General features: G+C 35.1%; 1 protein-coding gene across 3 annotated transcripts in view; it reads right to left on the bottom strand.

Annotated features, from left to right (window-relative positions):
- LOC122569574 overlaps positions 1–23,574 on the bottom strand; it is a 101,899-nt gene that overhangs the window by 28,771 nt on the left and 49,554 nt on the right. For 2 of the 3 annotated variants that reach the window (XM_043730809.1, XM_043730806.1), the window contains exons 9-11: positions 22,310–22,731; positions 14,397–20,124; positions 12,906–13,316 (exon numbers count right to left, since the gene is read on the bottom strand). In XM_043730809.1, the coding sequence (XP_043586744.1) occupies positions 12,906–13,316; positions 14,397–20,124; positions 22,310–22,731 (6,561 nt within the window). The remainder of the gene's footprint in view (positions 1–12,905; positions 13,317–14,396; positions 20,125–22,309; positions 22,732–23,574) is intronic. The other variant, XM_043730807.1, reaches the window with a different exon arrangement.

Genomic DNA, 23,574 nt, shown 5'->3' on the forward strand with positions numbered 1-23,574 from the left:
TCTTTTACTTTTATAAAAGTGAAAGAGAAAAAAAGTTAACGAATTAAAAATCTAAAGTAAAATTAGGATAAGGATATTTCATTCTTCGGATAACTACATTGTTTAAAGTATTCAGGTCGACAAAAAATTCCTTCTTTTTATATTCAATTTTTTAACCATAGAATTATGAATGTTTAATATTGTTCATTACGCGCTTCATTAAATTTTATATGAATGCACAGCGTCGAGTTGTAGGACTTAAATTTTTAGAATAATTACTTTTGCTTTTTCTATGATAAAATAACGCCGTATGAAGCGACTTAACCAATGGTAGAAAAAAATAGTTATTTTTTTTCTTTTTTTGAAGAATAATGTACACTTATGCTCGACAATATTTATTTACAAGAATGTTCAATAAATCTTCTGAAGTTGTATTTGAATTTATAGAAAAACTAAACATATAAATATATATGTCTCATATGTATATCTCACAATTACAATTGATAATTACTAAATAATAGCCGATTTATGATGATAAAAATGTTTGGAGGGATTTAGTCTTTTAATTATTAAATACATAAATATTATTGTATTCATCTTATTCAAACATTTTTACTAATATCTTAAAGAATAATATTTTGACAAATATATTTGTTAAATCCTTTCATATAAAATTATATCGAGGATCAAATAAATATTTTATCTTTATAATTATCTTTATTAATATTCTTTGGTTTGAGAATATTCGAAAATATCCAAAAGTAAATTAATTAAACATTAAACGTTGTTTTTATAAATACGTGTTATGCAATTGAATTTTCACAATAAATGAACAAAAATGATATTGTATTATCGATAAAAAGGAACAAAGAAAACAGGGACAAATGAAAACAGAATTAGAACGTATTTTGTTAGATGTGTTCACTTCAAACTAAGTTAGTAGAGACAGAAAATCGATGTACGAGCATCAAGTTTGTTATGATGAAGGCAAACATCAACTAGTTGTGTGACTTTGACCACAACCGCTCGCTTAAATAAAATGAATTTTCAGGTGTTACACGATTGTGCGCGAAACACAGATTCGATATCCAATTTGAATTTAACTTAATTCAAAACCGATTTCAATTTTAAGTCATTTGTAAAACAAGTTTCATTCAGGGGATAAATTATTGTTTAGTTCTACATGTATAGTCGAGAGTTATGTTGCAGTTTTTATGGCGATATTTATACTTTAATTTATTTAGATTATTTATTTAATTAATTTATTTGATACAACTAAACTGAGGAGATTTACTTAATATTAAAATACTATGGTTCTCTAACAATTCTTATTGTTTAAAATTGCATAGTAAATTCTTGACCTTGAAATAAATTTTGTACTTTTATCATACAGTCTCAAAAGTATCTAATTTGTGTTTAAATGCTACATTTCTTAATTTATATTGTAATTTACGTAATTGGACAATGTACATGTACTATGTTTTCGGCATTAAATATAAATCAGTCTTTATATATTGAATGTGACAATAGCATTAGACAATAGATTTTATATACGTAAATTTTAATATATGTAATATTAGGCATTTAACGAAACAAGTATTCGTTAAACAAATATATTACAACTTGACTTATCCTAAACATATTAGTAACTAAATATATATTTTTTTTTCTAAAGAAATTTCCCTGTATCTCATTTTTAGTATGGTATAGCGTTGTCCGGGATAACATTTCTTATATGACAGAGAAATCCTACGGTAAATAAATAAATAAATATATATATTATATTTATTTTATATGTATTATATATCTAATATATTGTATATTATATTATATCTATTTTACATGTATTATATATCTAATATATTATATATTATATTAGATTTGTTTTATATATGTTATATATCTAATATATTATATATTATATACAGGGTGGTTGGTAACTGGTGGTACAAGCGGAAAGGGGGTGATTCTACGCGAAAAAAGAAGTCGAAAATATAGAATAAAAATTTTTCGTTTGAGGCTTTGTTTTCGAGAAAATCGACTTTGAATTTTCGCTCGGTATGCGTGCGAATATTATATATTATATTATATTAAATTATATATTATATATATTATATATGTATTATAATATTTTATACATATTTATTTATTTATCGTTGAATTTGTTCGTCATATAAGAAATGTTATCCCCGAATTCAATATAACAACACTATACGATACTAAAAGTGAGATACAAGGAAATTTCATTAGGAAAAATGAAAAACAACGAAAGACGTAAAGTATATATGTAATTTCAGTTACATATATACATTCGTGGTGTAAACATAGTCCTGATTGAGAAGTGTTGCTTAGTAGACCTACTTGTGGAAAAGAAGAAAGAACGCAAAATAATATTCCCGTGTTTGTTCTCCTTGTCTATCACGGGTAAGTCTAACAAAATAGTTAAGATGTTTTATACACTATTTATTTCTGGACACAAATACCGTATTACCTTCTTGTAGAGGATAGAGAAGCGCACTGACGATTGTATACAGAAATATGTAGTTCTACGTAACAAAAATGTCAATGTCAATGTCCTTGAAAAATAGAAAAGGAATGACCTGGAAAGGAAAAATGACGAATCATAATATTTATCGTTCTGAACCGTGCAACATTTTCCGTACACAATTTTTTGTATTTAAAGTAGCTAAGACATTAAGAAATCTGAGATGATAGAAACGCCCTATACATGAGAAAAGAACAGCAGGGTTATGAGTCAGTGAAGGGCGTTAAATTGTCGGTTTAAAAGAAAAGAGAACACTTATGAAAATATACACAATAATGTGCTTAGCTAATATCTTTGATCCATTTTTCATGATATTATAATAATTGATATCGAACAGCGTATCGTACATTGAAACTTCATTCAAGAGATCAGTGAGTTGCTGAAGAGGCTCGGCTAGAAAGAGTTGTACATGAATAATACATATGCAGATAACAGAAATGAATGATTACGATGTAAATAAGCAACGTAAACGTAAGTGTATAGATAATAGTATAAACTCGTAACAAGGCAATCCTAAGGTAAGTAGGATAAAGGCAGAAACTTCAGAAGGTTGACGAACTTCTTTCGTGCAAAAAAAAAAAGTATAATGAGTATCATTCCGAGGTAGAGCACGCGATCTTACTGTTTACGTAGCCTCAGAATGGATAACAAACAGCTTATATAAGCTGTGCAGGATTCTTCTGTGCTAGAGTTTACGTATATTCGATTGAAGAATGAGTACATTCTGAGAACTATGAAATGCACCTATTTCTTCAGGTATAAATGCATCTATCTATCTTTTCTTATCATAAGTGTTAAACGTAGATATTCGTATCTCAAACAATACATTAAAATTGTTTGAACATGTTGAATAATAATATTCAATATTGAATAATATTGAAGAGATACAAAATTTTAATCAAACATTACAACCACGATTTTTCTTTTTTTTTTTTAACAAGCTAATCCTTCTTAAAAATGACAAAAATTGGGGAAGAAAATATTTCTCGCAATGACCCTGTCCGAAGATTTATATTTTTCACAGATATTCCATATACAAAAGCATGGAACAATGGAGAAAGGATGACAGGAGAGTCTGTATCATGGACGAGACCCTTGTATTTTACAGTGGGATTAATTATTTCCGACAAGATAAACGTATCTGTAGGTAAATGATTTATAGCCGGGGATTAACCGAGTGTATCAGTAAGGTGATTTTTGTATCTCTTACATCCAGCCTATAATTTCTGCCGAGTCCCTAATAATCTAGTATAATGATCGATGTAAACAACTAATTACGTAATTTGTTATATAAGTGATTTATTATTTAAGCGATACAAGAAAGCTAACTGATTTTTGCTAAGTTGGTATAAACCGATGTTTAATATGATTTAAGATCGAATGAACAAGTTTAATTTTGTTAGAATCGACGTTAAAAATAGTTTTGGTTTTGCAAAGCAATCGTTACTACTCGAAGCCGTTTTCTATGAAAAGGTGATACTCTTGTTTTAAAGCAGATGTCAAAATCTTCTACGACAAATACTAGATACATAAATCGATATTGAGTAACTAGTCGTGAGATATAAGATATAAGATATCAGGTATTATCGTTGTTATTTTTACAGTGAAATACAAGTGTTATTGAAGAACGAATTGATGCCGTAAGTAGAGCAGCGTAGGTGAAATAATTCTGTTACTTTCTTGCAAATGGGGGATGGCAGCAATGAGTCACATAAATAAAATAGAAACAGAGCAAGCAAAAATCTCAAGGACAATAGTTAACGCTCCATGGTACGTGAGAAATGAAGACATACGAAAAGATTAAAAAATTCCAACAGTCAAAGAGGAAATCTCCAGATATGCAAAAAAGTATAAAGAAAGACTTGCAACACACCCAAATCAGCTGGTTGCTGAAACAAATAAAACAATAATAGAAAGAAGACTGAAGAAGAAGCATCCTGCAGACCTCATAATAGAACAATAAACAACCTGGAAGATGGAGTCCCGCTGGGGGTAACCATCCACATGCTATATTTTATCAAATATTAAATTATAATATTTTACCAAATGTCCTAATGGACAAATTGTAAAATGTAAACAAACAATAAATAAAAAAAAAACTTTTTTGCAAAGCACATAGCAACGAGTATCGTTGGAAGAAGAAGCGGTCGAGAAAGGGTACTGTCTTCACGGGAAATGATTTGCTTCAGAAAATGGAATGTCTGGCAATCGTTCTCATACTCTAAGTAATTGTACAAAATTAATTTCCACTTTCCTTGGCTCTTTTAAAAAGGAATTCGTGCTTTCGTTTGCTGATTGTTACAGTTACTGTAATTCATGGATGTTTGTCTAACTTATAGTTTAGATTTCGCAACGTTCCTACTCGCGTGTACCAGTTCTTTTAAAAGTGTTTCCTGTCTTGCATAACATGATTTCTCACGTCGATTAAGATAAATTGCTAAAAAAAGTATAGCGGCACGTGAGCGTAAAAAAGTTCACGTGGAAACGGAAAATTCGAATCTGCGAGAGACCCATATTATTGTACCTTTGAATACTAACCATTGTTTTGGTTTACAAGGTCTGTGCGAAATGAACTCTGGACAGATTGTTATTGCCGTTTCTTGTAATCTTCAGCCAGAGTTACATAAGAAGGTTAACTTTTTGTGCCAGCGTCCGTCGATATAAATGTATGAACGTGCTCCCTAAGACACAGTATTGTTATCCTTTCTCCTATCGATTACAACCGGCATACACTATCTCTTGTAATTATACTGATTTTGATACATCAGACTATTACAGATTCATCCACTCGTTTCTTTATCAAACAAACCTACACGTTTAATCCGTCTCAAAAGTAGCCTAAATGGAGCTGAATTGTTGATAACAATGAATTACATTGTTGCAGTTGTACATTAGCTTTCAGTTGCTTGGTTTATAAAAAAGGACATCTAATTAATTTTTTTTAATTTGATTAATTTTTTCCCTCTATATGTAACAGAGTGCACGCATGTGTGAATATAGTCCACCTTCTATGACATGGTTAGTTCGTGCCGTGTTATATCGAAATCGGGTTATAAGAATATCGCGTTGTAGGAGGCTTTTCCAAGCTTAGGTTAAATTTTATTAATTCGTGCTACACGGAGACCGTTTTATAAGAATATCGGATTATACGAGGGCGGTCATAATTTTTGCATCGTATTATATCGAAATCGTGTTTTCACGCGAGTACGGTGTCATAAGAGGATTAAGCGTATACCTTTCCTCTCATATTTAAGTCTATTTACTTTCATACTAGATAAAACTCCATAAATATACCTGCATATCTATTTCATATTTATGTGCGTTTTTATATTATTTTAATATTATCATATTTCTTCTTAGGCAATTTATTTTCTTACATTTTAGTTAAATATTCCCTGTTACGTCGCGCGGGACATCTGCACACCAGCCCTCGCTATCTGGCAGCCAACGGTCAACCTACAGCCATCCCGATTCTCAATAGACCCAATGAACCACCATAAAGACATTAGCCTTGAGCTGCATTGTCTCCACACATATTTGCCAGTCAAATTGCATGTCTGAAGAATTCTCTAATTCTAGAAATATTCTTAATTTATGGCTGGGTCTTGGAAAGGTCCTTGAGTTTGCTAGGCGCTCTTAGGAATCACGGAGAAAGCGGTCATCGGTCAAAGGGCACACCCACACCAAGCTTTCCTCCGAGACACCTTAAGGGCAGTCCAGCACTCTCGAGCGAGTGCTCAAGCAGTCATCAACAGTTCTACCGAGTTTCATACCTTAAATCAGTCATTTACTTCACTTATACATACGCATCAGTGTAACTATTTTTCTATCTAAAGTTGTTGGAATAAACATTATTCTAGACCTGCTAAATCAGTGTAAATTCAGTTGAACCACCCCTATTGTCGTAACAGAAATCAGGGGATCGATCAATTCGTGGCGTCGATTATTTAATCGTAACGGGAATTTACGACTCCCGTTGACGTGCCTTCTCGCGATCGCGTCTCTCCGCGAATGGTCGACGAAACATTCCCCGTAATTTACGATTCACATTCAGCGCGTCTTTAAAGTACACATAAAGAATACTTTCACATGGTAAAGAAATGCTTGGAACAGCTGTTTTATTAGTTTTCATGCGTACATGCCTTTTAATCGCGCTAAAGATTGTTATACTTTTATATATTTCATATACGTATCGATAACAGACAAATTTTTAAATATTGTTAAAAAAAGAAAAAGTCACGCGAATGCTGTCTTGGATGAAATTGAATCCATAAAACAAAATATATATTAAATATATATTTAATATCGGAAATTAATATATTAATTATATATACGTACATGTAATTTCAAAAATTATTTTACAGATTCGCTACTGCCAGTTATTTAGCTATTAACTCTACCATTAAGTCAGGATTAACAGCTACGGAAAAATAGGTATAACAACCACAAGAAACATATCCATTACAAGGATTTCATTTTTAAGACCACGCTCTAATTAATTAAAGCAGTTACAAATTACAGTGGTCGTCTCGGTTATTGATCCGCGCGAGCCACGAATGCAATAGGGAGTGGCAGTGAAAATAATTTCATCAGTCTACAGAACGAAGAATGTCTGCCGTTTCTTTTCATATCACTGCTAAAATTATTTTCTAAATATCTTTAACTCTGTTACGCACTTTCAGTTAATTTTTTATCAAATCGTGTTGCTGTATTAAAAATCTCTTAAATTTAAGGATAAAATGAATTTTATTGTTATTGACGTATGTAATTCCACATTGCAATTTTCTTCTCAAAATGTTGGAAGTCGAGTGTTGAAATGAAAGATAAATATCCGGATAATTTTACTTTTCTTCCTAAGTTTATGGGAAAAAGATTTTATTCAATAAAATTCATTAAAATAAAATTGGGGTATTATGAGGTGACAAAGTTGATTTTTAAAACCTAATCCGCAATAACAAAATTGGTATTCGTAACTTGTCGAAGGTTGTGGAGCTCTATACTGTTTTTTGGAAAGCTCCTTATCTTCAGATTGTTTAACTTGCTCAATCACAAGTTACATGAAAGGGATTCTTCTTCTAATGATACAGAGATCATCGGAATTATTCCAAACAGTAAACAAACACAATTTAACTAAAAATTCATTAGAAATAGTAACTTCATTGCAGAGAAACTGATCGTTCTTTTAAACAAATTTCCCAAATCATCAAAACCTTCGTGATCATTCATCAAATTGAACGGATGAGACAAGTTCCATTATCATTACATCCAACTTATAATTTATTAACTTCATAGAAAGATAGTAAGTAAGTAGATATACATGATTCTTAGCCGTTCTTAATTAAAAGTTATCATCAAAAGAAATCACACAAATACCATCATATTCAATATTATATAAAAGTAAAAACATTATTGTCAGCAGTAGTTATATTAAACTATTACGAAACGATGACATTGAAACAAAATACGTATCGAAAATACTGAAAGTATGAGAGCCTATAAAATTCATCCTACTATTATCAGAAATCTACCAAAGTGTCTAAATACTTATGGATAGTAAGATATTGATAACAGTCACACGATTTCGATAAAGATTCTGTACGTGACATGAATCTAGACCACCCGAGTTTGATCGTGAAATGGGCCCACGAACCACCGATTTGCGTGATCCAGGCTGAATTGAAAACGACGGAAATGTAGTTTGCAGCAGTGATTCTATCCGTTCTACGTTTTTCCTTCCCGTTAATGTCAGAACTTGTATCACAGTTCGGTTTTTCGTTATCGCGCGACCAGAATGCAAATGCGTGTGCAGCGAAACATCAATCACAACATATGATAGTATGACGGCCACAGGCGTGTTATTAGAAGCATGCTTTTACATCGTGATGTTACTGTGACGTTTCGTTTCATAGGTCTAGATAAAAAATAAAAGGATTTACATTTGTAAATAGAATACGAAATGGAAACGAAGTATCCTAGAAGTGTGACAAAGTGTATACTAAAGAGTGTATATAAAGAAGTATTATAGTACGTACGATCTTAGGTTTAGATAGGACAACACCAAACTACATACTGACAGAAGAGTGCAAGCTAGAAGAAATCAAGGAAAAAGCATTAAAAAGAGCAGCAAGGTACGAGGAGAGAATCCTGGAATCGAAAAAGGAGCTGGTAAAAGAGTGCATAAAGGAAAGAGAGAGAAACTGGGGAAATGGCCAGGAAGGGAAAAGAGCAAGAAAGAGAAAGAAGGGACTAGAAGAGGTGAAAAATTGAGGGACACAGAGGAAAGCAGGAGAAGAGCAAGAAAGTTGGACAGGAGACCAAATTATAGAAGAAAGAAGGAAGAGAGAAACAGAAGAGAGGAGGAAAAGGATAAGGGAATCCAAATATAACAGATACTACAGAAATATAACCAAAGATGAGATACCAAAGTACTTGGAAGGGAGGATGAAGTGGAAGGACAGGAAAATTATAGCCAGATTCAGGTGTGGAAAAGAGACCAAAGCGAGGGAACACTGGAAAGAGGAGGGAGAAAAAAGGTGCAGACTATGCGGAAGGGAGGAAGAGGACCTGAGACATGTAATAGAAGAATGCGAAATAACGGGAGGATCAAAAGACATGGAAAAAACACTGAATGAGACTGGAGAAGGACTAATGGAATTAAAAGCAATAATAGAGAAGAGAAGGGCAAGGGCAATACAAGACGAGGCGGAAGGACAAGAAGGTAGCACAGCAAGGAGGCAAAAGACCAAAGGACAATAATGTGTAGTCATAAGTTGCAATAGTTTGTAGTCATGAGTTTTAGCGACTAGAGATAAGAATATGCCAAGGAGTGCAATACAATAAATGTAAGAAATGTAAACCGAAAGTTCGTCCAAAGCCGAAAGGCACGGACTAAAATAAATAATAATAAACAAATGGTACGTACTATGTCCATTATATATAAGTGAAGAATTTACCGAACTACAGTTACCAACAAAAGTCTTATATTTTCTGCGAAAACTATTAATTAAACTATTCTTATTAAAGTCAATAATATATAAAAAGATTTAATAATATATATATATATATTCATTTCAAAATAATTTCTTCAATATAAATAAGTTTTCTTTTGTCGAACGTAACGTGCATAGCAATAATGAGACAGCTTTTAGCATAGAACGTACTAACTACACAATAAAATATGGAAGCATTTTAATTTAATAAAAATGACTTATGCGCCTTTTAGAGTTTTTATGAGTAACTGTAGCTAATACAAGTAAAATTTAAGATATATGAACACATGTGTGTCTTGTTATTGAATTGCATTTAAAATATCTTTTGTATAGAGAAATGAATTATTTGATATCTAATATTGTCTGATAAATCTTGTCGAATGTTCTATAATTTTGTTTACAAAAATGAAGTTCCAAAACCATTACGCTGAAATTAATTTACAATTACAAGTAATTACAAGAAATTCTGTCTTTTCCAAAATTGTTATCTCATAGGTTAAAATTGATATTATTTATATTTATAATATTATGTATACTCAAATTCAATAATTTGAGTATATATAATATTCAGCGCTAGATCATATGACATGCTCAAAGATTCTTATAACCAACAGAATATATTACAACAATAGAATAAAACACAAAACATTGCCAAAACAGTAGCATAAAATAAAAGAAATTGAAAGCGTTAGCGACGCTTTTAATCTTAAGCGAGACGATAATCTTGAACAAGAGTACACATTTTAAAATTCTCTGTATAATTTATAATCAAAAAGCAAATAAGCTTAATATAATTTAAATAAAATACACTTTTCGATTCTAGATGCACTACGCTCCATTGAAAGCTCCCACTGTTAACGACACATACAGTTTGAAGTGCTCGGATAGGAATCCCATCTCTGTCCAAGTGAAACATTTAATATTTAAAATGATCCACAAAACTGACATGCGTAACACTAATTAAATTCTTAATACTTTATCATAAATACCAAAATTGAATTTTTTCCAAACGATAATTTTTTATGTTACTTCATAATGAATATTAAATGTTATATGATACTAGTAAATAGTAAAACGAGAAGAAATGCTTTTATTTCTTCTACCACAGATTCTTCAAATTTTCTGAACTCTTAAACGGTTAAAGCTGACAATATAACATGCTAATAACGCTAAATAGAACGGCGTTGACTAGAAAGTGGCATGAGAAATGGATTTTAGCATATTACCGTCTAAGCGGCGTATAATCGCACGTACGAAAGAAAAAAGTGACAGACCAGAGAAACCCGACAGTACGCATACGCGGGACACAACGCTATACCAGATTATCGATTATTCTAGCTTGGCTAGAACGAGAAGCAGAATGTTAAAGAATGAAAAAGAAGGGAAATCTCGTAATAAAACGGTTACACCTGTTACACTCCAGTAAATACTTTAAAATGTTCATTTACAAATCGCGTTCCACTTGCATCTATGTATATTTATGATCTTTGAAACCGAGCGTCACTGATAAATTTCATGAAAATAACTTTCACGTCAGATCTTCTATCGTCGATTTTTGATACCACGAGTTTTTCCTCTTAAGATCAATAATAATGTCCAGCAATCACAATATTACTTTTTAGAAATTATAATTCTACATATTTGTAAATTAATGAAAAATTAATGGAATTAATGAAATAAATTAATTAATTAATGAAAATTCTAGAAATTGTTGATGTTTTTAATTCTGCGAAGAAATAAACCGCAAAGAATAATTTTATGAATATACGAGTGGAAAATATCTCTGAACTGTCGAATTGATTTTACATATTTTTAAATGAAACGAGAAATGAAACGTAGAAATCGTTTCTATTGTTAGATTTTACAAAGGAGCAAATTGCAAGAAACAATTTTGTACATATACATGATGGAAAATTTCTTGGAACCAAGAACTTTCGTAATTTCACTCTGGTTTAAATTTCACAAGTAATCGCGTTGATCAAACGAGGAAACAAATAAGAGAGTGTTGATTATTCAGCGAAATCGCGTGTAGTTGAGTAATTGAAACAAAATCAACAGGTATACATACATAATACGTGTCAGATGTATATGGTAAACAGAAAACCACGCTACATGTAACTGTTCTTTGGATGAACTTTGCTCTAAAGCACACGCTTTATAAATGTATTGTTACTTCATTCATAGAAATTTATATCTGTATAAAAAGAAATAAAGAACAAAAAAAAAAAAAAAAAAAAAAAAAAAAAAAAAAAAAAAAAAAAAGAAAAAAAAAGATCGAAACAGAAATTATAAGGAATAATCTATTTTGGATGTTTTATTTATTTTTACATATTATACCTACGGTTTTCGTGCATTTTTACATCATTAAATTTCGTATAGATTGAAACGTGTTTCGAATTTGTAAAACATTTGAATTGAAAAAAATCCCCAATATATCCGAATAAATTTTCCGCTATAGACAGTAAGAAAAATACTATTAAACGATACATTTTGCTTCTCTCTTAGCAAGATATTATGGGGCCAAAAAATACTCTGATAAAAATCATTCTGGTTAGAGTATACTTATCAGCTTATCTTTCGTTCGCGAGTACCGTGTAAATGAATGTTCACTTTAACAGGCAGTCTAGTTTCGACGAAATCGTTTCAGTTAGATGCAATTGTTTTCCCACTATAGTGTACGTATACCAACATCGATTTTCTACACAGATTTTTATAGTGTTTCTTCTGCTTACGGCTCCTACTAATTAAATAAATTCGTTATTCTAAACGTTTTTAGTTTGTACCCGCGTATTCATCAGTTCATTTACTTTTTCAGTTACCCACCATTCAGTCTTCTATTAAACTATTTGCTTTCTAATAAAAATAACGATATGAAATATAACAATTTTTTTAATGATTTTGTTATTATGTTTCGACTATTTCAGGGTTGTTTCTTTTTTTTTCGTAAAACGAATTTTTTCTCTATCAATTAATAATAGAAACACACTTTTTTTCTTGTCTTTACAGAGAAAACGCAATTCACTAAAATTTAAGATCGTATTTTCTGAAAATAGATATTAGATTGTTGCATAAATTTTCTCTGTCTCTTGGCTCATGTAAGCTCAATGTTATAATAAGTATAACATTGCTATATAATTTCATATGAATCGTGTTTGTAGGACTTACAGAAAGTGAGAATGATATATTTTCGTTAGCCTTTTAATATTTAGATAAAATTAAGTATGTATAATCAGAATTATTTTATGACAAATCTGACACCAACGGATTTTCATCTGTTTCGAACACTACAAAATAGTTCGAACGAAAAAAATTAAATAATTTTGAAGTCGTAAAAATGAAATAAATGCTTCTTTTAATGAGAAATCACGAAGACACATAAAACAGTAACTTACCAGGTGTGAGAGACATAGCCTGTTGCCTCCTCGATCTCGAATTGTCTCGTTTTCCAGCGGAAGACTGAGAGCCCGAAACTTGAAGTCCTGGAGCACTAACCGCACGTTTTGGTCCGCCGATAGCGCCAGAAACGTTGCTGTTCCTAGCAAATCCTGGTGGACGATATCTGGCAGATTTTACACCAGAATGCTGCGGTAGGAAATGATAGACGCTATGTGCTTTGTGCATCGTCGACGAAGACGTAGTTGACGTTGTCGTTAACCCAGCTGGTGCTGTGGAAGCTGGTAAACGCGGTAGAGAATTGGTTGCTGCTGTAATGGCGGATTGCATTCCGCGTGGAAGAGTCGTTGCCCGAGATTCACCCGTATATTCTAGTTCATCTTCGGTGTCCTCGTCACCTGTGGATGTCTCTGTTGATGTATTATTTTGGATTTTAATATGGTTAGGATTTGAAATTGGAAAGTACTTGAATGAAAATAAAAAATGTATATAGAAGATGAAAAGTGTAAATTGTAGAAGTTGTGATTTGTGAATTGATAACGCAATAAGAGCCAATTAACCCTGGAACGGTACAATGTTCTTTTTAATTGAATTTCACACTTTTTGAACACTAATACTTCATTTATACGAACTTGTCGGCAAACGAATAATTTACGTAACTGAAGGTCATGCAATAGCAATCCACTGACTCGTCGAACAAAAATGGATTCAACGAAGAGGGATTCATTTAATCGAATAGAGAGTTCTGAAATTTTGTTTCCGTAAATGAAGTTCATATAAACAATGTTCTACTGCCTGCAAAAATTTATTTAATAATTTGATAGGAATCTTTACTTAAAATTAAAAGATATTTAATCATATATATATATAGAAAATTGACAATAGAAACTACTGTCTTATAAAGCTTGTCTTACTTTTTAGACAAGATTAAAGATTCATTGTCTTTACACTTTACTGTGCCAAACATTCTCTTTACAATGATATTCTCCCGTTTGTACCAAACCCGAGTGACTGAATATAATATATTAACCTTCTGAAATATAATCTTCTTTCAAGTTTTATTTATTTACCAAAGATAAGCAGGTTTAAGTGAATAGGCGTATTTACTATCCAAGTCAGGTACACAATCACAAGTAGCAAGAGATTCAGCTAGTATATGTACAACTGGAAAAGTAATTCCAAACTTTTGTGTGATGTTACTAATTTGAAATTAGCTGTACATATCCGAAATTACTGCAGACATCGCTGTAGCATTTAATTGTAATTGATAATAATTCTTTACTTCGATAGGTTCTTGATTAAAATTTTCTGAAGAAACAGAGGAACTTGGGTTTGAATATGTAATGACTTTAAATTGTTGGTCAGTCGCGAATGATCAAAAATTGAATATAATCGGTAATAGATTTATCATAATTTTCCCGTGTGGTCTTCATATAATAATATATAATACCGATTGATGTGTTTTTTGTAAAATAATATAAAAAATTTACCAGATTCTCCTCTGGTATTTGCATCGGGAACGGAAGACCTTCTCCTGTTACTCCAGATCCTCTCCTCCACGGATCCTCCGCATCCACTGGCAGCACCTCCACTTCCACCACCAATGGATCCACAACTTCTAACTCTATCCAACTGTTCCCTCGAGAAACTTTTCGGATTGAACAACAGATCTCCGGCACTGCGACGCTTAGCAGCCATGGCCAAGGCGTTAGCACTAACACTAGCACCGACACTATCTCCGGAACACGCCAGGAGACTCAATTTCGTCCTAGAATCTGCCGCCATTAACGCAGATTCAAAGCTTCCGCGCCAAGAGAATCTTTCGTAATCACTAGCTTCACGTTCTTCACCCTCTTGTCCAGTTGAAGCTGCTGGATGACTATTAATTAGCAACAGAGGATCGTGAGACTTCGATCTGGGTAATTGCAGGTGCGTCGACGAAGGAGCATTAGTTGAGTCTGATGTAGAATCATCGTCTTCTGTAGTTGACGCTGAAGACGGTGTACGATGATGTTGCGTGTAACGTCTCCAGCTCGAATGATGTTGAACAGCTGGTCCACCTTCAGAAACCTCATGCATTAAAGCAACCAATCGACTACCGATATGGTGCATCACCTTAGCAATTAACGGTGGACTGCTATGTGGTGTGGAATTGGCGTCGGAGCTTGTACTATCACCGGCCATTTTCGTGAAACTTTGAACCAATTTCTGGTACACAAATGCGGTATCTTTGCCTAGGCAGGGAGGCTGCACTCCAGTCGGTTCGGTTTTATCTTCCCTCTCCTTGTCCAGCAGATTGTCACCAGACGTGGTGTCGAATTTACTGATAATCTGCTGGCAGCTTTGAGAGATCTGTTCCTGCAGTGCTGATCGACGGCCGCCTGCTGCGCCTTCCAAATCGGAGCTGGTATAGTCCGAACTGTCATACGAATCAGACCACGTGTCCTCAGAACTCAAGTATTCAACGATCTCTCGTACTTGTTCGTCTCGAATTCCAGGCACGGTTTTCATCAACCTAGTCAGTTCGTTCTCGAAGTATACCAATTGTGGCGGTTTCGTACGATTTTGAGAACTTAGTCTGGCTTTTGCAGAGTAACCAGGTAACCTAGGACTTGGGGCGGGTGAAGCCCCACTTGAGTTTGTGCTCGAAGTATTCTGATTCTGGCCGTTCGAATTTGCAACCATGGTTTTGAAGAACTGCCTCATTTTTGACATCATCAAGTTTGTTTCCTCGTCGCTCGACCAATTGTTGAAGCTATCCTTCCTCGATAAAGAAGCGTTTGGCAAGTGAGGCAGTGTTGTATGGTTTAGGTGATGATCTACTTTAGCTGCGTTTCCTTTTTCAACTTCACAGACACCTTCTATGGAGGTTTGACTCGTATCCTGAGCATTCTCACCGATCTCGTTATTAGAACGATCTTTCCCAGTTTCTTGACTGAGTTCCGTACCGGATTGACCATCGTCAGGTAGTTTCTGGTGTTGTAACAGATCATCGCAGCTTCCTACAAATCCAGAGTCTCGCGACTGTTGCTTCGATCTTTGATTGTAGCTCAGAGACTCTCCCGAACTCATTTGTATATTTCTATTTGAATCGATCAGCGACGCCGATGTTAACGAAGCATTAACAGCAGTCAATGGAGAGGAAGAGGAAGACAGGATACACTCTGGTTGAGGAGTCTTTGCTCTCTCCGAATCTTCCGAATTGATTGCTTCTGCCTCGTTCTCCATCACTACTTCTCCCACCAACACCATCTCTCTATTCGGTTCTGGCGTTTTGTTTCTGTCATCTGGAACACGTGGACTCTGCGTTCCTAAATTTCTAGGCTTCTTTTTCTTTCGTTTTACGGTATCAAACTGTCCATCGGTACCAAACGCTGCAGTTTGACCATCATCCGCTCCATCAGTTTCAGTGGAAGAACCTTCTGATTGGGTTTCTTGTGCATCCTGATTTAAACTTAGATCTTGAAGAGAATTTTGCGAACTCAAGTTCTGTGAACTTTGAGTAAGAGCCAATAAATTGTCCAAAGAAGAACTGTGCGATCTACCGGTTCCTCTGGCGCGAACCAGTTTCTTTCTTCTCTGCGCTTCGGGACTTGGTCTTCCTTCTGAATCACTGCCTACTGAACCATCTGAATCACGTCTATCCTGATCGAATCCCAGAAACTCCGATAGAAAGTATTTTTCGAGTCTCGAAGAATTCAAAAATCCTTCTCCAGAATTTGATTTCTCTTGATTCTGTCCATTCCCTGGAGTTTCGTCCTGTCCCAGGGATTCCAAACCTTCGGAATAAATCGACGAAGTCTCCGAAAGACTGTCAACTTCGCGAGAACCCATGCTCGAATTATTACCATCTCCTCCGAGCCCAAAAAAGAAATATTTTTCCAATTCAGAAGCAGATGGAGGTCTTTGTTTCTTGGATGGACTACCTGCAGCCATGCTAGGCTCTGCTTCGCTTTCCTCGCAAGATTCTTCGACGATCGTGTGCAAAGTGAAGTCGATAGCCTGTCTATGGTAACCACGAAGTTCCTCTTCGCGATCTCCAAGGTTATTCGCTTCATCCTCGGAGCTTTCTTCGGTGGCTGTCGTAGCGCCAGGTTCGTCTTCATCGTGCGAAACTTCTTCTACCCACGAATCATCGTCGGCCAGACCTTCCTCGAGAATCACGACCGCACCGCTGACGGAATTGTCATCGCAGGACTGCGATGACACACGTGTCCGTATTCCGTCGCGCTGTTCACCACCCAAACGCTCCTTTGTATCTTCATTTTCCTGTCGACCACCGATTTTCGTCGCGTTTTTCACCGACACGTCGTCGCTTTCACTAGCACTCCCGACACTCAATCCGCTGTCCACTTCCGCTTCCGAATGATTCGCAGTTACACTAGCCAACCGTTTCACCATCAAGGGTTTCCTCGGACCCTGACCATTCTTACGATGCGGTTGTTCAGACACTGCTTCCAGCGCCAGCTGGAAATACCCAGCTAGACCCTGGCTAGCCGTATGCACTTCATCCGGCTGCAACAAGGTCGTTGTGTCCGAGGTGATCACACTCACTGGCTGATACGAGGCTTCCTGAGTGATCATCACAAGGCTTCTATATTTGTTGCTATTGTTGTTGCTGAGATTGTTGTTTTGTATCGTTGGGGGAAATTGTTGACTGATTGAATCCTTCGTCGACGCGGCAGGAGGGAATCCATTCTCCTTTCGAGTAGACGGGCGTCGCTCGACTGAGCGAAACCGTGTCGATCCCCCTTCTATCCCCTCCGCGAATCCAGCGGCGCCACCACCATCGATACTACTATTACATTCACCACCTCTACCGCGAACTTCCACTTCTCCTACCACCTGGCTGGAAGCAGGACTCTCGCCTCTCACCAAACCACCGCTGTCATGCGCACTTTCCGCTTTACCTGCGCTGTCAGTGCTACTCTTGAACATCTCTTGGATCTTGTTGGTTATCATATCGCCCACGTCAGAGCCCGCTGATTTCAACTCGATTCCATCGTCGTGATTCAGGTCGTTGTCTTCCACCACACCATCTTTGGACTCCAATACCGTCGATTTTCTTGATTTATGTGCAACGGATTGACCATCCTCCGTTGCAATTGTCATCGAATCACTTTCCGTACAAAAGCTTGCGACACCTTTGTCGTTCGTATAATCCGACGATTGCTCAACGTTGGTTGTTGCCTCGCGTTGTGCGTTCCATTTCGCTCTGTCCGATGCGGTAACGTCAGGCTCTTCGCAATAATTGTCCTTGACTGTTTTCACGGTGTCGTTGCTTCGTAGATTCTGCTGCCACGGTGCTCTTTCCTCGTTTTTTTTATTCAATCTTGACAGCAGCTCGTTGTTCGTAGCTGAAAAGGAGAACTCGTTGTTCTCGAAAGACGAGGACGCGTTGGTGGACGTGACTTCGTACTCGTGCAGTTCGTCGCTGCTCACCTCGCTGTTTGTTGTATTCGTCTCGTTGCTAGTAAAACTTTCCGACCCTGAAGAAACGTTCGTAGTGTTTAAATTCGAATTCAAATCGGCTGGTGCGTCATGCTTCTGATTATCATTGTTGTGATCTACATTCTCCACGGTCATTATATCTGATAAAGTGTTATCGATTTCACGATAATCGCTATTACTTATTTCACTACAATCAGTACCATTCTCGGCTCCGGGAATTATCAACGGTGCCAAAGCGTGAAATTTCGGATTCTCTTCGGTATTCTCGACAGACGAACCAGTATCGTTTAGCATTTCCTGTCCAGACATTTCTAGTGAGTCTGGAATTATATTTAAATCCCAGGTATCCGTTGATGACAGCTGTGTTTGATTATCTGAATCCGTATTTTCGGTATTGGACGGTATTTGGTCTGATAACATGGATTCGTCAATTCCTGGACTACCCTTTTCTATTTTATCAAACATCTTCTCCTTCATAATTATTTTGTCTTTTTCTGCAATATTTTCAGTGGTATTGTTGAGAACAGCGGGCTCGATCCTATCAGGGTCCAAGGATTTTATAGACTTTAACTCTATCTGATTCTCTGAACAATCATTGTCGCTCGCAATATACATTTCTTCAGGCATCTCACGCTGTAATAACGATAGAGATATTCGTTTATCATTACTCATTTCCAAATTGTGCCTCTTTCCACGAGACTTTCTTTTTTCATTAATGTTGTCCTCTCGTTCAAACTTATCATTAGCTTCTGAACTATCATTTTCGCAAATCGACCTTTTCTCTTTCTCTAAATCTTGCTTGTTATTATTTCCTTTATCATTATCATTATTCGTGTCTTCATAATTCGCATCTTCGCCGAAAAACCGTACATACTGCAAAACCACTGGTTCCTGATCGGGAACAGCCTTGACCCTCTTCAGGGTGATACCATCCTCGGTAGCAGAATCTGAATCTTCATCCTCGTCTTCATTATCCTCTATATCGTTATCGCTTGTAAGGGAATCATCGTTAACAACGAAGACTCTCGAGAACCTATGAGAAGAGGAATCCTCCTCCAAATCGCTGCTATCCGCTGAAGATCGACCAGAAGAGCTGCCAGAATCATCGTGCTGGAACATTCTTTGTCCCCTTCTGCTCTCGAAGGACACGCTCACGGAATCTAGACAATCCATTTCCTCACTTTTCTTTGTCTCGTTCGTCTCGTCGTTACTTTCTTCTTCTTCTCCGGCCTTCGATTCCTTTAATTTGCCACATCCATTTGTGGAAGATTGCTCTGCGGTTTTCGATTCATTGCAGACGTCCAACACAGCTTCCTCTATAGATTTTGTCGTATTGCTTACTGCAGCGTCGTCGTTTTCATCTTGATTGGCATGCAAGCTGCTCACTCGTTGATGAAGTTCTTCTGTCGATGGAATGGACGAAGCTTCAATGGTGGAGCCGTATAATGGCGGTGCTAGAATTTGATCAGGTCTAAAAGTACAGGTTGCCGGATCGAAGACACCAGTTAGTCGTGGATCGAGCCTGGCTCCGTGCAGAGATTGGTTGAATCGTGAATGCCAAGCGAACCAGGGTGTAGCTGGGTCGCCTCTCAACCTCAGTGTTCCTGGTTCAGCGTGAGCATCGCTGTTACGACTTATCATGGAGGAGGCAGCTGCTGCAAAGTCGCTCGTCCACAGAGATGCTGGAACTGGTACCGGATATGGCACCGGCACGGGGATTGGGACCGGAACTGGTAACACGTTCGCGCTTCGGGAACCTCCACAGGCCTGTGCAAAAGAATAATGAAAAATATAAGATCTTATTTATTTATCATTCTTTTATGCATTGCTTATATAGGTATACATACATGTGTACTATCGGCTATAAATATTGGTTACATTTATTGAAAAATTTCAATTAATTTTATTTTGAATTCTATTTTACACGATAACACATGTATGATCCAAATGAAGTAACAATTTATTATAAAATAACTAAAATATGAAAGCAATGGGTAATATTCAATTTATATGAAATATTAATAGATGTTTCAATATTTATAGTTAGCAGTGTTTATATAGGTATACATACATGTGTACTATCGGCTATAGATATTGGTTACATTTATTGAAAAATTTCAATTAATTTTATTTCGAATTCTATTTTACATGATAACACATGTGTGATCCAAATGAAGTAACAATTTATTATAAAATAACTAAAATATGAAAGCAATGAGTAACATTCAATTTATATGAAATATTAATAGATGTTTCAATATTTATAGTCAGCAGTATTTATATAGGTATACATACATGTGTACTATCGGCTATAAATATTGGTTACATTTATTGAAAAATTTCAATTAATTTTATTTCGAATTCTATTTTACATGATAACACATGTATGATCCAAATGAAGTAACAATTTATTATAAAATAACTAAAATGAGTAGCATTCAATTTATATGAAGTATTAATAGATGTTTCAATATTTATAGTCAACAGTGTTTATATTCATTAATATTCGAATAATACTTCTTTACAGATTATTTCATTTGTACTGTAAAAGCTAGGTAAGAGTTCCTTGCTATTGTAATATATACGACACTTTATAAGAACAATCGACACTGTTTTGATCGTATTATTGATTACAAGTTGTATATATCTTAAATTGAAATTATTAGAAAAGAGATATCCATTATCTATTAGAGACGTTCGAATAATTAAGCGATAATATATTTCAAAAATATTTTTCCCTTTTATTGAAATTTCAAAATTTGTCACACTTTGTATGAGTCATTATGGCAATTTATCTGCAAAATTTCCGAATATTTAATCTATATTCCGCATCCGATAGCGAGTTCGTATCTCACGTCTATCATTAAACTACGAATTGAAAGAGCACTGGTAGTCATAAAATTGCGTTTAAATAGACACTGGTTGCTTTTATAGATTGTTGTCAGATGTCGATAAGAGATAACAATAGACAAGAAAGTGCAAGGGAATTACATGGAATGATATCGAGCTACTTAAATTTATCTTTATTTTGAAATACAAACACGGAATTAAAGTTACGCAATCAAATTTTTTATAATATACAGCATAATTTGTAATCACATGTTTTGCTTCATGTGATAAAGAAAATTATTATTGGAAAGATTTGTGGATAAATTGAGTGGATCTTGATACAGAAGTTAAATCTCCACAAATCTTCGTTTCGTTGTGAAATTCAAGGTTAACTGAAGGTTACCTTATTGTAGATCGAATTTATCTTTTTGTTGTGACTACAACATAGTAGTAAAAAACATAGTAGTAAATATCATTTAAAAAATTCGAGATCGCATTAATAATTCAGAAAATGTAATATATAAAAAAATTAAAATATATTCTTCTCATCAGTCCTCTCGAATACAACAAATTTCATTTGAAACATTTCTTTATAAAGTCCATAGATAACGAGTTATTTCTCTTTTCAACTTTTATTGACTCCTCATGCATATATTTTTGGTTTCTATTTTATTATAAATTTCTCACATCATTCACGTTCTAAGTATGTGCATATCTCGTAACCAAGTTATGGATGTTTATGCAAATTGATGTTTTTATGAGCATAACTAAGGAAAGCTAAGCAAAATGCAACCTAAACAAGGATTTATTTCTTCTGTCAGATATTGTAACGAGCACTATATTTTTGGTATATTTTCTATTTTTGCATGTTGTATTTTTACATTCTTCATAAATGTATAAACATCTGCAGCCTGTCTATAAGGAACACGTGAGATGAGTGATATAACGTTTATAATAAAATAATTAGAAAATAAGATTAGCGAAACTGACTCCCATGCGTCTCACGATATTTTCCTGGCTTATACTTTATCCCTCTCTGACTCAATGTTCGATAAAAAATCTCACGTATAATCAAGAAACTCTTATCTCTCCACCTGAATTCGACTTTTATAAAACAACCTACCTGACAAGCAGTGGAACCACGTCCAGGACAACAGCTCCAGTCCTGGCTGGTGCTAGTTTCTGCGCCCACGTTGCTCGTGCCGATAGTGACAGGTACACCGGCTGGCAGAGGCAAGGATCCGCTCTCAAAGTAATCCCAATCGCAGTCCTCCAAAGATTGCGTATGGCTGCCAGCACGTGGCAGCCCGTTCAAAAACGAGGAACTCGAGCAACTGCTGTCAGCGTCGTCCTCTTCACGACCAGAAGACGAATCCGAACTGATAAATACCAATCGTCTGTAGTCGACCAGTGGCTGATCCTGTGGCTGACTTCCGGTTGGACTGTGCTGTCTTCCGTCACGCCCGATCACGTGTAACGTTTGGAAGCTCTGAAGTTCCTCCGTGCAGCAGGTTCTCGCGTGCGATCGTCCCCTTCGTCGAGAACCTTTTGAAAATACACGATGGTTTGCGTATCATTAGTTTACTCGTTGTTCGATAAATTCCAGATCAAAGAAAAAATGCTCCGATATCGTGACTTATCACTGGTATTAGCAATAATTATCGCTATTGATTGAAATGTTATCGCGCAGTGCACACCGTTATAGATCAACCGGTTTCAAAGAATAGAGCTGTTGAATACTCCGAATAGAAATTTATGAAAATTTGTCTTTTTAACTGGGATCTTTAAGCAGAATATCGCCATCCTTTCGATAGGAAGAAAGTAAACGAGCATTTTATGTAAATGATGGATACAAGTATTTACATGTGTATGATTATTTCATAGATAAGTGGAAATGAAGATTCATAGGAGAAATATGTTATGTCTTTGAAAATATATAATATTCGATGCAAAGTATTTTTAATTATACCGCAAGCAGCTTGCTTTTCTTTTAGTTTGAATGAAATTTTTGCTTTTACTTTCTTTTGAATAAAAATTTGATTTAACATTCTGTGCAGTTTGAATTCGCATATTGTGATTTATCACGAATCTTCTTTAAGATTATCCATTAACATTCTTAATAAATTAAATTAAAAGTAAGTTTTTAGACAGAATGTTAACCGTTTTTATCGTACTTATTTTTTCAGAACTTGCATGCAAATTTGCCACTTTTTTTGAAATAGTAATACGTTAACACATAAATTTATTTCAAACTGTATTTTCGCACGTTCGCGGGGAGACGCGATCTCGAAGAAGCGCGCAAACGGGAGTCGTAAATTCCCGTTACGATTGACGAATCGACGCCACGAATCGTACGATCCCTTATTTCTTGTGGGATAATAAGGGCGA

The sequence above is a fragment of the Bombus pyrosoma genome, linkage group LG7 (assembly GCF_014825855.1).
Source record: "Bombus pyrosoma isolate SC7728 linkage group LG7, ASM1482585v1, whole genome shotgun sequence".
NCBI lineage: Eukaryota > Metazoa > Arthropoda > Insecta > Hymenoptera > Apidae > Bombus > Bombus pyrosoma.